The sequence below is a fragment of the Dioscorea cayenensis genome, unplaced genomic scaffold (genome assembly GCF_009730915.1).
Source record: "Dioscorea cayenensis subsp. rotundata cultivar TDr96_F1 unplaced genomic scaffold, TDr96_F1_v2_PseudoChromosome.rev07_lg8_w22 25.fasta BLBR01001403.1, whole genome shotgun sequence".
In the NCBI taxonomy this organism is placed as follows: Eukaryota; Viridiplantae; Streptophyta; class Magnoliopsida; order Dioscoreales; family Dioscoreaceae; genus Dioscorea; species Dioscorea cayenensis.
Genome location: NW_024087794.1, coordinates 35,186 through 51,064, shown reverse-complemented (window position 1 = coordinate 51,064; position 15,879 = coordinate 35,186). Strand labels below are relative to the sequence as shown.

At 34.6% G+C, this 15,879-nt stretch overlaps 2 protein-coding genes across 3 annotated transcripts; both read right to left on the bottom strand.

Annotated features, from left to right (window-relative positions):
- Positions 1-1,604: 1,604 nt before the first annotated feature.
- Positions 1,605-7,048, bottom strand: LOC120256341 (phospho-N-acetylmuramoyl-pentapeptide-transferase homolog). Its single transcript, XM_039264039.1, has 8 exons — positions 6,910-7,048; positions 6,762-6,824; positions 6,407-6,681; positions 5,277-5,727; positions 5,105-5,169; positions 3,849-4,042; positions 3,091-3,299; positions 1,605-2,020 (listed from the first exon to the last, which is right to left on the bottom strand). The coding sequence occupies exons 1-8, from the start codon at positions 7,024-7,026 to the stop codon at positions 1,838-1,840; spliced, it is 1,557 nt and encodes a 518-aa protein (XP_039119973.1). The 5' UTR covers positions 7,027-7,048; the 3' UTR covers positions 1,605-1,837.
- A 1,369-nt stretch (positions 7,049-8,417) lies between these two features.
- On the bottom strand, positions 8,418-15,864 carry LOC120256352 (la-related protein 6A-like). Of its 2 annotated transcripts, XM_039264055.1 has the most exons (12): positions 15,772-15,864; positions 15,089-15,592; positions 13,041-13,122; positions 11,331-11,425; positions 11,039-11,110; positions 10,879-10,958; positions 10,675-10,756; positions 9,844-9,891; positions 9,683-9,751; positions 9,460-9,606; positions 9,085-9,178; positions 8,418-8,777 (listed from the first exon to the last, which is right to left on the bottom strand). In XM_039264055.1, exons 3-12 carry the CDS (start codon positions 13,063-13,065, stop codon positions 8,638-8,640), a joined length of 852 nt encoding a protein of 283 aa, XP_039119989.1. In that variant the 5' UTR covers positions 13,066-13,122; positions 15,089-15,592; positions 15,772-15,864; the 3' UTR covers positions 8,418-8,637. The 2 variants fall into 2 exon arrangements, with proteins under 2 accessions (XP_039119989.1, XP_039119988.1); XM_039264054.1 differs by lacking the exons at positions 15,089-15,592; positions 15,772-15,864 and adding an exon at positions 13,510-13,822.
- Between the last annotated feature and the right edge of the window lie 15 nt (positions 15,865-15,879).

Sequence of the window (15,879 nt, the reverse complement as noted above, 5' to 3'; positions counted from 1 at the left end):
TTTTAATAAATAATAATTGTTTACTAATAACAATTATTCCCTTACAAATATTATTTTATAAAAAACTGGAAGAAACAATGTATTCAACAAATTATTCCAAAATTAATTTGCTATGATAGGTTGGAATGCATTTAAATAAATTACTATATTCTGAATTATACCCAACGAAAACCCAGTCATTTTTTATTTGCATTATTTCAATAATTTTATAAATAAAAACATCTACGTGGTTCCATGGCCTTGTGAGATACTCTTCAACACTTCAATCATTCTCACCTACCTTCATGTCTTATTTAATCCCTGCTTTACTATTTTAATCACCCCCAAAAATATATATATATATATATATATATATATATACACCACACACCTGTACAACAGTAATGAAACATTTAAAATGCTTCACAACCTTTTCATATTGTTTGGTTTGGGGGAAAGTCCTATCCTATTCCCCCAATCAAACAAGTTATAATAAATACTTTTTTTTTATTAAAAATTTAATTTTCTTTGAACGGATATATTTAATAATTAACTTTAAAAATTATTAGTATAAATATTTATTATTATTATTTTTTTAATTTTATCAAATCAGAATTTGAAAATATGTTAATACATAAATAAGTATATAAAAAAGTTCTTTTAATTTCTTTTTATTTTTTATTCCTATGCAAACACTGCTTATCGCCCGTTACTCCAGATTTTGCCTTTATTAAGAAAGGCGATGATATACTAGAAAAAATATTTTTAACATTTAACACATTTGTAATTATTATTTTTTTTATCCTACCAAATGGTAAGTTAAAATATTAAAAATCTTGTAAGAGACTGGACTTGAGCTACAAGTATTTTATTATATAAACAAGAATTCAAACTCTAAACCATTTACTTAAGCAAAATAATTCATATACCATTTGAACCAACACTTTTGATATTTTAGATGTAATTTTAATTTCAAAACTATATCCATATATTTAATTTTACCCTGACAACTATATATATATATATATGTTTTATTTTAAGAATTTAAAGATATTTTCAAACAGGGACGGAAAGCATTCACTTATTATAAGTAAAGTGGATACAGACAACTGCATATTACATGCTTTTTTAAAATTATTTTAGGGAAAATAAAAACAGAGGTATAGTTAAAAATTGCACTTTTTTTACCAAATTGATACTGATAATGAGAGCTATGGTACCAAAAATAATTTCTGTATTCATGGCACGTCCCATTCATCTTTTTCCCAAACAACAACAACAACAATAATAATAAGATTAAGAAGTGCTAGTTATGAGCAACCATAGAACATTTTCTAAGATAAGTCATGATGTAAATGTGGGCATATCAATAAGTCATTTTCAGGTAGGTTGGTTGCTCAGTCAAGTCAAATTAAGTGTCTCATGCATGTGATTGGCCCAGACAAGGTGGGATCTATCTAATTCTGGTCAATAAATAGGTTTAAAAAATAATCACTAATTAAATGCTAAATAAAAACTCATGGTCCTCTTTTTTTCTTCTTCATTTATACTATAATCCAATGGGAAATGCCTTACTTATGAATTAGATGATTAGTATTGACTAATTGAACATGGAACTCATTGCAAAGGCTAAAAGTCTTTATCAGATGTGAAAAAAAATCCTTATCTTTGTTTCTTCATTTGTGGTTCTCTTTCAATGAGAATGACCAACCAAATTAGAACTTCTAGGACTCAATTTTTTTTTTTCAAAGTATGTACACATAATATATGGCTTCAGGAAATGAGAGTGATGGCTGGATGGGGAAGTACCTGCATGAACAGCTACTGGCACAGAAAGGTTTAGAAATTCTCTGGTAATTCAAGCTGAAATAAGACCGATGTATCCGGCTATGAGAGCGAATGCGAATGAGATGGCGTATGCACTGGCAACAATGATGGGCTCGCGGAAACCACATAATTCAAAATGATGATGCACTGGTGCCATTCGGAAGAAACGGCGTGTAACCCCGTAAATCCTTCTGGTAATCTTCATCACAAAAACCTGACACATGAAGACTCGGAGTAAATAAGGTGCTATGAAGTTGATGGATGAACTCATATATCATTCAATTCATTTTACTATATAAGCAAGGTCGTATGATCAAGCAGCAACCAGTAGAGAAAGCCAACTTTATGGTTGCAAAAAGATATAAGCCCAACACACCAAATTCAGTTATTTCCTAAACTACATCAGCATGTATCAACGTCCCACATAGATAAATGGTTATGGTCATTCAAAAATATGAACAATAAATAGCTGAAACTTCTCAATGTGCCCCAAAAAGGCAACTAGTGGTCAAAACAAACTACAAAAAGCCCAGACACAAAAGAAGGTTATCCACACTAGAAGGCTCTTCCAATTCAACTTATGAGACACTAAGTTTGGAGGACAGAATTGGAAGAGGTAGACACTTTTTTTATACCAAAGAACCCCATCTCTCATTAATACATAATCAATACAAGGAAAAGGCTAGTTTAGTTTCATTTTCATTACGTGGATGGGAAACTAAACAGAAGCCCATAAAGGTTTCCACTGGTTATCCACTGACAAATCAGATGCATAATAATTATGTTTTACCCCTATTTATGACTACCATTCATTGCTATCATAATCAAATTGGGCACAAAGAATAATACATGGTTCTTTAAGTAACCAGTACAACTTCAACACTTTGACTTGGTGAATTGAATTTCTGTACGATTCAGAAATAGGATAATGAGACCAAGTAGTGTCGATTATCACAGTGAGAAAACTACACGCACACTATGAGATACTGAATAAACTAAATGTTGTCAGAAAGGAAGAAAAACAGAGAGAAAAATATTCATGGACAGAAGCTTTAAGGGATTTAAATATGTGACATAAATTCTAATTAAATCACAAACAAATAATTCATGTTAAGGAGCTTGAATTGATGGGCAGATAATTTTAAGTTCCATCCAGCCAGCAGCAGCCCATCAATGCAAGTGAGATTGCTATAACTTGTTCAAAAGTATATCGAAAGTTGGTATGGTCTCAATCTCATGAGGCATTAACACTAATAAGTGGAAACTCAAATTGGAGATACATACCTGCACTATTACTGACAACACTTCCATGACAAAGAGGCCTGAAGATATAAATAATGGAAAGAACATTCCGGTGCATGCAGCCATAGCAGCAAGTGCTCCACCCAATGCTAATGACCCGGTGTCACCCATAAATATGGAAGCCTTGTACCTGTTGTGGAAAAGAAAACCAATACATGCCCCAGCCATTGATGCTCCAAAAACAGCAAGCTCTGGTTCATCACACCATCAAACAGTAAACTCCATTAAAGAAATTTACAGCAAGTGATACAGAATATGAGTAGAAACGATGTGACATTGAGCAGACTAGCTAGTTAAGTTGGGAAGTATACCTACAGACCACATTGTAATCTTTGCTGCCTATAGCACAAAAGTAGCAAAATCAACCATGAGGTCTTACTATATTATACTGCTAAGTTTCCTTAAGACATAGAAATGCAGACCAAATCATCCTCTCAAAAATGAACATTATAAGAAAGGATATTGACAGGCCTTGGCAACTTAAGACTAAAGGCTGCAAACATTTAAATAAAGAAGGATAACAAATGCAGTTTCCTAGTTACAATGTAAGGGTTTAAAAAGATAGCATTGCGTTTCTGTTTGTGAAATATAAAGGAATGACAAAAACAAGGCAGGTAGATTCAAAGCATTTAGCCATTAAACGAAAAAAATCAAATGTGCACTCAAAGCAGCAATGGACCTAGATATTCAGCAAGTGTTAACCAATGAAAAATATTAACCAAACAATGATTGTTGCCAACCTGGACAAATAGCAAGCACTGCAACAGACATTCCAATAAATGCCAAAGCAGCAGCTCCTCCAGCCAAGCCGTCAAGCCCATCAGTCAAGTTGACTCCATTGCCCATAGAGGCAAAACAGAATGCTGTTAGTATTAGATATGATTTCCCCAAATGCACAAGGCCAAATGGTTGAGGCAGAGGAACTAGCAACTTCCTTCATGTAAAGAATTGAGGAGAAAAGTCAGCAATATCAAACTTTACAAAATGTGTGGAGAAAAAGAGAACCTCTTAATAATAACCTAACCCAAAAATGACAAGCAGCTCAGAATTATTAGAATTCCATGCGTGTATTTACAAAGGAAAAAGACCACATGCTAGTTCATAAAACATAAACAAGTTTTATCATTTACACAAGACTAAGCATTTGACCATTTACATTCCCAATCATTTGCCACAGATGGCCATCTTAATGCAATAGACCCACAATCTGAAAGATTTTAACTTTATTTAAGAAACACAACTTTGTTTCCAATGTTTGAGAAATCAAATACTATGAAGATAGTGCAAGATCCTGTGGCTGAACTATTAGAGTAGGAGATAAGATTTAAAATTCAAAGTTATGCACAGGCTGTACTTCTTATAGTCTGCAAACACTTAGGTGGGAAATAATTCAGAAAACTCCAACCCCCATACCTAATTCCTAACTGTTTGTGCTCAAACTAAGTTTGATTCAATGCTTAATGATCCAGGTCTGACTTGAATCACTAAGTACAGTTGATATTGATTGATTCTCATGGAATATGAAAATTGCTCATCTTTGGGGTGATCAAAAGGATGGGTATAAATACATGACAAACTAAAAGGTATGAAGGTTTAACCAGGCAACATAACATTATCATGAAAACTTAAGAAATGATTTGATTTATACAACATAATCAACTTACAGTTTAATAAGAGAAAGCAAGCATGGTATTATAGATAATAGAGAAACATTGTCAAATATTCACATAGTCAATAACATCTTGCAGAACATGGCATATACCTCTGGTGTAACATTTGCTATATGTTTGATAGATTCATATAGATGATTTCAACTAACTTGCCTGGGCAGTGTTCTGGAAAATCTACTTATAACTGGCAAGCTCATTATTAGGTAAAGCTGATAATTTCACTTGAATAAGAGTTTTAAGACCAAGATCAGTAATACATGGGATACTGCATCACTAATATTTTCACCATCCACAGTGTCGATCTTACTAGTTACGAGAAAATATACATGTTGTATGGCGTCGATATATTGGTAGAGTTCAACCATAAAGAAAACACTGCCCCAACAGCCACCTGAAAACAGCACATAGAAAAAGAATATTCATGACGATATGATTTGCAACATTTTATGAAAAACCAATGGCTATTTTGTGAAGGACTAAGAGAGAAACGAGGACCACCTGCAAAAGCAATTTAATCCATCCTGGTAAACCATAATTGTGGCTCTTGACACAACTTAAAGCATCATCCATTAAACCAATGGCAGCAAATGCAAGTGTGGCCAATGCCGCCCCATAAAATTGAACAGAACTAAGACCAGCTACATGTTTTGCAACAATGATGCCCACAGGAATGAAGAACAATCCACCCATGGTAGGGGTCCCTCTTTTTGATGTGTGTGTGGAAGGACCTTCTTTTCTAAGGATCTGATGGACCCTCATGTTATCAATCATGGGGACATACAAAAATCCAGCGCATGTGGATAAAACAGCTGATACTAGAAAAGGGTGAGTTAAGTAAAAAGGCTCCAATGGCAACCTAACAATCTTCCATGCGCACCAGTCAAAGAACAAGAGAAATGGAACTAGGAATGCCATCAGTCCCAGATTAATCAAGATTCCCGGTCGAATTCTGACATAAAAGTAAAAAAACAAATTGAAGTCAATTCGCTAACCAAAGGAAAAAAAGAAGAAACCACATTATCTAGTGTCCAGGAAGAATAAACAGTATATCCTTATCAATCCTGAATAAATACGCATACCATGCGGTTTTACTCAGCCAAGAGAATGCCATTCATAAATGCAATGCAAGATAATAGATATCAAAGCATTTAAACATGTAAAGTTGTAAAGTTAACCAGTAGGTTAGTGCTAGTTCATCAATCACATTTACAGACCCATAAACCACGCATTTAGTCCAAGAGAAGCTAAAACCCAGTCTATCATTCGCATGATACAGATGGGAACATCATAATTATGAACAACCATGGAATGACCCACCAAAGAAACAAAGAGAAGATCAAATTGTAACTTAAGGACTAAATGAAGATACTTGACATAAATGCAATAAACATGCTATTCAGAGTACACCAGAGCCACCAAAGACAAAATACTGCAATACAAAACTCAAGATAAAGAGAAACAAAATCCAACAGGAACTTCACTATGGGCCTCCTCTGAATATTTTCTAAAAGGAACACTTCTTAGAATTTATGCCCAACATTGTTAGAATCTTAAAAAAAAAACAGAAAATAAGAAGAATAATATTGTAGCAAAACTACAAAAGAAAAACAAGTCTTGCAAAGCTTCACCTTTTTCTCTTGGGTTTACTAGGAACAATATTTGAAAACCGGTGAGCACTCATCCCCAGAGCCTCCTTTCGAGCTTCCAATCTTTCCTTCCTCAACGACAAATCCACATCCGCAAGAGGATAAACATGCGAATCACTATCACAACTCTGTCCTTCATTAGAAGACAACACAAAACTCGACTGTTCGCCATGACTCCCACTGCTATCCTCCACCACTACAGACCTCCCAAAGTTCTCATCACTCTCCTCCAGAAGCATAGAAATCCGAGACGAGTTCTACACCATAAAAATCCAGCAAAACTATGAGTTTCAAAAAACAAAAGCATGAAATATCCCAACATTATGAAGAAAAACACCTCATCAACCGCAGAAACTATGAGAATCGAACGCCGACGAGAGCATCCCCAATTCCGAATTTCCTATGCCATAATTAACTTCAAAATTTTCAAAATTTGACCCAAAAAAAAAAGGATTCAAATGTAGGAAGAGGGAAGGAATGCAAACCTTGAGATGATGAGATTGTCGGCAATCAAACGCCCACCTCGGTAATGGAGAGAAAGGGGAAGTTAGGGTTTGGCGAAACCCTACAGTGAGGAGAAGGGAAGTGGCGGAGGAGCACATGATTAGTGAGCTCTGAAACAAAGAAAATGGGAAAGACGGAGAACCGACACAGAGGCGCCACAGGGTATTTATAATAATATGATTTAATTACGTTTTTATCCTTAAAGGACTAAAAATATAATTTTGATTTTTTAGAGGGGCTCACATCTCAAAATTATTATTATTTTTTAATTTATTATTATTATTATTTTTTTTTGTCCTTAATCCATCTGATTTTTAGAAGCCACTGGGTTATGTGAGAAGTTAGGCCTGAGAGTTCTATAAAAGATAGATCTCTTTTAATATGTGTTTTTTTTATTTTATACATAAAGATGAAAACTCGGAAGTATGTTTTTTTAGTAATTTTAAAATTTTTATTATTTACATCAACACTATTTGTGAAGTATTTTTATATGGACTTTTAAAATTTTTAGTACTAGAAAATAGGTTGTGCATTTAGTTGAGTTGGTTGGATTAATTCAATTCATAATTTAAGAATATTACTACTGTATTTTGACTTTTAATGTATGAGCAAACCAACCTCTCTATATATAGACTATAGAGGAACCATGAAAACTCATCTTTTGTTTTGAAAATTAATCGAACGTCTGACCTATCCACTTGAGAGGAAAAAAAATGATAATCTATTAAAAATTAAAAAAAAAATGTGAAAGCAAATATATGCAATAATAAAGTAATAATAATTATTGGTACATAATAATGGTCATCAAGTGCAATTAATTTTAAATCATTTTGAAAATTTTAATTTTCAGAAAGAAAAATTTAAAATTATAATAAATTCAATTATTATAATTTAAATTATAAATCAATTATTATTAAAACATATGAGTCATGTTTGTTGAGGTGACTTAATGAAATTTATGAAAATTTAACCAAACAAAAATACTATTTTTTCAAGGGGGGAAAAAAGGAAAAAAAAATGAAATTGAAACCATAAAATATAATACTGAACCAAAACCAAACAAAATTAACTCAGTATCTATCGTTACTTAATTCAGTCCGAGTTAAATAATGCACCCCCACTTAAACAATGCATGTTGGTTTCTTGTCTTTAAAACGTTGAGGTTTATAGAAACGGCATCCAATGTCACCACGGTAAACCATGCATGAGTCACGTGACACACATCCAGATAACCATTTGTACTGATCAGAGAACAAGTCTTTGTGTCCTATGCATACAACAAGAAATACGGAAACACACTTTCCAGCAGTAATTCAAATCATAGATCACAAATACAATTGGTTTTGAATTTAAATTTATATATAATTATATATATATATCCATATACATCCAGATAACTTATGCTCGCTCACCGGGCTGTCGGTGAAACGGTATACAAGTTACAAGCTCACAATTGAAACTCTATTACCATCACTGCATCTAGCGAGACTGTCGAGCAAAGAAATTGTATCATTTTCACATTTTTCACTTGCAAATAGAGCACGAGTAAAAATGACAGACAATCAACATCTTTTGCATTTGTCATCCCTGTTTGTGGATTGAAAAGTTGAGAAAACACGAAAAGATACATTAAAAGAAAACCTGAAAACAAATTGTGCAGGAAACCACTTGAAAGAGAACAATTTTTTTCCCCTCGTCTTGTTATATCTTTACATCCTGATTGATTGTAGTGCTAAACAATCGGTTTGCCTCGCCCCATTGTAAACCCTCTGGTTCCATCTGGCATCTTTGGGCCCTGGAAGAGGTTTGCTCACAATTTCAGAGGTCAAAGAAGAGCCATGATCATTAGCTGAAAAGAAGAAAAATAAATGTTTATAACAAAGCGCTTACTTACAAAGATAAGGCATAAATCCCAATCTCAAGGTTTTTCTTTTATTTTCTTTTTCATTTTGGGGTTGCAAGTTGCAAGCTGCATGCTAGCAATTGCATCAGAGTATGAAAGGAGGGGAGCATTCTAGAGTTGGCCACTGGGAATATATGTCATATTTCACTATAATGTATCATTATGTATAACAAATTCTAAGAATGAGCATGCGTAAAAGAAAAGTGGAAATAGAAGCCATAGTAAAAACGCATGAGTAGAATTAGTACGATACCATCCTTATTTGAATTTTGAGGAAGTTGACCTCTTCCACGGCTTTTGTATCGACCTCTTCGCCCTGCCTTTTCACTAGGAAGATGCTCCTCTTCCTAATAGCAACCACAACAGAGCATATAAATTATGAATGTTCCTTATACTAGGATATGCCAAAAATAATGATGATTACAGGGGAAAAAAGGCTTTATGATGACTAGAAATTATAATAAAAGGTAATTAGCAGGAGATCAGCAATAAAAAAAGGAACCAGGAATTCATTTTCACATATTTACAATAAGCGGGAATACAGAGGCACAGAATGCTTGACTTGGCTGAACAACAATTACTCTAAAAATAGTGAGCCCACAAACAAAGGAAGTTGCAGAAAGCTAACCCCTTTGTTGGCCATCCCAACATTATCATATGTGGCTTTTGAACTTCGTCCATCAACATAAGCAGCATCTGTATTTGGTTCTTCAGCCCTAGTCTTCTTTTCAGGAAGTGTCTCCTTATGATCCTTTTGTATAAGCCCATATTTTCTCTGAGACAAAGTATAATTTAGTGAAAGATTATAAAAAGTCTGAAACCTTGGAAGAAAAGAATTCATAAATGATTACCATTCGCTCAAGAAGAATCTCAACCCGCATCCCCGTCCTCCAATTCTTTTCATCATTCAGTGTGGCCACCTGATCATCCAAAAACGTAAGTTTTCACAACAGTATTCACAGAAGATTCTTAAAATTTTAGAAAAGAAAAGAGGTTTAAATATGAAAATTACAGCACTCTTTGCAGTCTCAACCGTCTCGTACTCAATCAGTGCATGGAGCTGCATAACCAGGGGGAAGAACAGAACTCATGAGGTTTATCAAACAAAACGCATTTCAATCAAAATTTTGCAAGAAGAAGGTACACATGATTGGTCTGACAAATTTAAAAACCAAAATGATGCATGTGATGCAATACATGCTAAAATGCATTATTGTTCTGTGGATTCTGTTATGCTATCCAGGACAAAATTTTGCAAGAAGAAGGTACACATGATTGGTCTGACAAATTTAAAAACCAAAATGATGCATGTGATGCAATACATGCTAAAATGCATTATTGTTCTGTGGATTCTGTTATGCTATCCAGGACAGATGTGTCACTTAAGCTATAAACAAGGACCAAGGACCAAAAACCAAAAACAAAATTGTGAATGCCTTCATAATTGGCCACCTTATAATATTTGAGATAATTCTATTTTCCAAGTATTATCATCTTCCCTTGTAATGGTCGCAAGATGTCAAAAATGTGGTTCTAAATCTAACGACTATGAACTCAAACTTGAATATGCTGCTTAGCATGCCCCAGTAGGTGCAAGAAGGGTTGTTTTCACCTTTCAGAATGGCAGGCTACTCACACATACTACATACTAAGCGCAAAATTCGAAACAATCAAATCAGCTACGCTCTAATAGTTTAACTAGCAACCAAATGGGTCCTCACCCATATCACAAATATGCAAAATTTAAACACAAGTTAGCAATAGTGGTGCGGGCCCTCATGCATTGCAATCTTCTTTGATTCAATGATAATATTGCCATATAAGACAAAGGTGCAGAACCTACCTTGCTGCTCACTGCCTTCACCTTTTTATTGTTTGCTGATTCCTCCACTAGATGAGGATCACAAATAGTAATCTCATTTATCCTGGAAAACAGATCAAAGATCCGAAGAATAACCAAACTTTCAGAACCATAAATTTTACTGGAAATCTAATTAAACAAGTAGCAAATTAAAGTATATTAGATAACTTCAGGGCAATCATATACTTTCCAACATTCCCAAAGATCTTTTGCATATTTGCAGTTGAATAATCCTGAGGTAGATTCTCCACCAGAATAGTTCGTGCCTATGGGGATCAATGAAAATAAATGAAGTCCTTAAATAGTGCCAATTTGTTACAAATAAAGAGAGTTCAGTAGAACACACTTTAGCATCATTTATTTCAGCAATTGACAATGGCTTTGATCTTTTTACTCTTTTTCCATCTGAACTAACAACCTGCATATGAGAAACAGATCAAGATAGAAAAACCATGATGCTCTAAAGAAAGTTTAGCTAGTTGATCAGATAAGTAAAACTCAAAGCATTCCACTTCATTAGGAGTGGATATTCAATGATCTAAACATAGCTTTCCTAGCTCAAATTAGAGAAGCTAGAAAAGCCAAAGAAGCAAGCTTATTTAAATTGTTGCAACTTCAAGCATGGTTAGATCACTAACAAGCTCAGTCGATGTCCGGAGTGCTGCCTCAATCAAACAGAGATCCTGTACAAGCTTTTTCATTTTCCTGAAAGATGCAATAAGTGCAATGGGCACTGCAGCAACCAAAGAACCATTGTATCAAAATTGGCACTAACTTTTAGAGGAAGAGAACATTTCCAATTAGGTTGACATAAGCAGAGGTTAACAATCCCTTGAATTAGAAGAAACCTGATGTTGCATGTCAAAAGATTGGATTATCCTCTAGTTTGATAATCAGATTACATCTGCAATTAAACAAACAAAAATGTTCTTGTCACCTAAGAATCATTCAATACACTTTGACCAAAATGCAGTCTTTAAGATCCCTATTACTACAACTTGAAGCTTTAAGTCTTCATAGCTAGTCATCTCTAAGCAAAATCCGATGTTTTATTTGAACTAACTGATAGCTCTTACTTATTAATTATCAGTTTTAAATTGGACTGACTGCAACATATATATTTGGGTTGGCAACATATTGTCTGTCTCAGATATGAAACACAGCACAACATAGGCCCATCATTTTGTTTATACTTTAGACACATTGAGATTAAATCCGCGATTATACAGAAGAAATTGCTACAAGAACAGCCTTCATCTTCATCGTCATCATTGGAGCCAAGTTATTGCCTTCCTAACATCAATCTTCCATAAATATATTAAATCAAAATCACTATTCTTATTCATATTATTTGTTCATCAATCTTACCTTGAATTAATGAACTTGATATACATCAGCGACAAATTCTACAAACCAAAACTAAATTTCTCCAAAGAACCACCATTTACATGTCATTAAGGGGTATTCACATTCATGCCAATACAACTTAGTATAATATGCAGGGGGCAGGAATAAGAAGAGCTTCATTGAGAATTCAATTGATCTAGAATGGAAAATGGTGACAAGAGAACTTCCAAGTCTCATTGATGAAAAATACACTGACGAGTCAAAGTTCCGAAACAAGCCAGGCAAATGTGCAATGCCAAAAGTAATGCCCACCTACAATTCATAGGAATATATGCATATGCATCTATATGTATATAAAGGATAAGTATATGGAGAGAATCAGAAGACAGTTGGTCATGAATTCACTCAAGACCTAGACTAGAAGCTCAGCACAACTAATAATAGCTGCACCAGGAGATTTCTTCTAGGGAAGGCAACCCGTCATCAGTACCTGCTTGATTCATCAACTTCATCTCCATTTTTTACTAAGTTACCATGAAAAATTGGATAACATAGTGAAGGGTTAGCCTCAGATGAGTAAGGAATCATCAGTTCCTGGCAAAAAGAATGATGATGAGCCACCTTCAGCACCATGCTGGGTGACAGTCATCAATGACAGGATCATCCACATATTCTCATCATTGTCCCTTCACAAGAATTGTACTTTAAAATACAGCAAAACTTTTGAATAAAAATGATCTGCTTATCAGCAAAAACACTACTTGCTATCATGAAACAGCAAACTAACATAAATGAACTATCATAAAACAAGTAGCAAATCGACCCACTTACCATCTGTAGTAACAACATTTCAGCTATTCAAACAAAAGAATCCTATGGCAAACAAACAATCATGGCAGAAATAAAAGTGCTTGCACTAAATCTTAAAATAGAATGTAACCATAGACAACATACATACAAAGAAATTCATAATGGCAATAAGGAAAATTTTAAACACTTACCAAATCCTGCCTTATCCTTCTTCATTTGTTTCAACAGAAATTTATCTGCAGGCAGATTTTCATCACTGAAATAATACTCAACCTGGAAAGTTTCAAATCCATCAGTAAATGATAATGGTATATACCTGTAAAAGTAAGTTTTTTAAAGAAAACATCCCAAAAAAATCATAAGAACAAGTATATAACTTTCTCGCACTTCTGAAGAGGATCAAATCCTCGCTGATTTATGTCACCATACATTCGTCATAAAAGACAAAATCTTCAAAGAACAAAACATTGTTGTAAGATTCTTCCGTATGTCTGATTTCGAAAACCCTACTAGGTTTAACAGATTAAGAAACCTACCTAAATTTTACACGAAATGGAACTCCAAGGCACGATCTTTGCACAAATAACCAGTTCTTTTTGGTTCATAGATTCGGAAAACATGCAAGATTAGAGAAGATTAGTATAGCGGTTTAAGGATGACCTGGCGAACGATCTTGCCACGAAGATCTTCAGAAAGAGTGTTGACGGGCTGGTCTTCTTCAAAAGAATCAGAAGGAGTGAGAGGATCCGAACGAGTAATGGTTGTGGTGCCCTCGGAGGGGGAGAAGGAGGAGGAGGAGGAGGAGGAGGAGAGGTTTCGCCGCCGGTTTCCATTGCTGCACTGCCGGAACGAAGCGCCGCCGCCACCCTTCTCACTCCCCGCTCGCAATTTCCAATGGGCGATGCGATCTTTGAAGTGACGGTAACGGGTCGGATCTTGATAAGATCGGATTCGGGTTCGTTTCATTTGCTTTCTAAATCCGATTAAATTAGGTAGGACAGGTTGCAAGTTGCAACTCGCGCGTTACAATGACCCATATTAAAATAAATGAAATATAAAAAAAGAAAGAAATAATAATAATAAGTAATACACTAAATATAAACTGAATGTTTGACAATAAAAATCAAAATTATCTATATACGCTCATACATACACATTCTTTCAAATTGAGTCAAACCGGATAAATATAATCTGAATTTTTGACAATTTGGGCTCTCTGGGCCTTAAACTTGTTTGGCAAATTTGGGCCTCAGGCCTGGCTGCAATCCTCAACTGGGTTTTGGGCCTTGGGCTGGCATTTACAAAGACAACCCTAGTAATATTTTTTTTTTTATTATTTTGTCAAGTTCAGACCAATTGTAATTTACAATTTTAGAACAAATCGGACAAATAAAAGATTTTTTCCAAAAATAAAAAGAAAACATCTGGTGGTTCCTGTACAAATTTGTTTAGTTCAGAGTTATCAGGAAGGTGAACTAAAAAAGCAAATGCACCAAAGTGCTTAGTTATATCAGTTGTCACACTGAATATGGTGGCCGGTGTATATAAATATATATATATATATATATATACACGTCAATATTTTCCACATCCAAACAAACATAAGAAGCTAAATTTAGCTCTAATTTTCATATGTTTTCTCTCCATTTTCCATCAATGCATATACACACCCCAAAAGCTAGTGACAAACTCACATAGCAAGTATCAAAATCATATGACAACTTCATCACCCAAACAAGTCCCCTGCAGATCATATAAAGATCTTCTATGACACCTTGAGAAGATGTTGAATCAGATCCAATTTGAGTTGCTTCCACAAAGATAAAAGATTTATTTTAAAATGAATCACATCACTTGGTGACATTATTCCACAAACTATAGAGACCACAAGCACAATTTGTGGCTATCAAATACTGCACACCCAAATGCTGCCAATGGTCTTAAAGAGCACTCAAGCAAGCCCTATGAATTTGTTGATCAATGGGCACATATTTCCTAGTATGGATCAAAGATGTTGACGATGTATCTAGAATGTACGCATAATGCTGGGACAAAATAAGTGCTTCGACATCATATAGTCACTATGACTAATTCCGCAAATTCTATAACACAAACTTCGGTTTAATTTGAACCAAACATGCATGTGGAAAATTCTTCATTGTTCTAGCAAAGATGATGGTAAGAAGTTGAGGAAAACTATTCGGAATACGAAAAAAAAATTCAGTAATAAGAGGCATACCTCGATGAATGATGAACGTGAGAGGACCACAGTGGAATGGAACCAATAGGATTAGCTCCTACAACTTGGCAAGATCACCCACAAGAAGCTTTTCTTTTGTCTTGTTATAATGAAAACCACAAGTCATTGCTGAAGCTCCTCAAATTGTCACATATGTCTAAAAGAAAACATAGTTTATCTTCAAGTGTAGAAACCCCTTCACTCATCTCTGATTGGAGAGAGAGTGAGAGGAGGCATGCATGTTGATTAGATTGGGCTAAAAACAAGTGGGAGCAAGTGGATTGTTTGCACATGCCTCGTCAGGAACTCAAACCAATCAAATGCAAAGATGCACGGATGAGCATAAACTTGGTCCACCAAATTTTCATATCAAAAAGCACACTTCCAAGTATTGCAAAACCATCATGCCCTGCAATGAGTGAGAATGGAAAACTCTGCCATTGTGGTTCCCATGCCCGGGTCTTCAGCTCTCATGCTATAGGAAATAATTTGAATAAATCCAATCTGAAGATTAAGAAAAAAATAAGAGTGAAGAATCAGATTGAGGTTTAGATAAATGGAACTCAGAATAGTATTTTTTTCTGAATTTCAACAATATTTGATCAACCATGTAAATGCAAACAATGCACAGGATAATAAGAAAAGAAGTGCTATATCTGGAGAGCTGAAGGTAAACAATTTACCAGGTAAGCTTTTACTTAAGCTCTGTGGCTGTGATTCATATCCATTTTCCTGAATATTTCAGTTATTCATGCGCCTTCCAAAACATCACTTTTCTTTCCATTTAATCA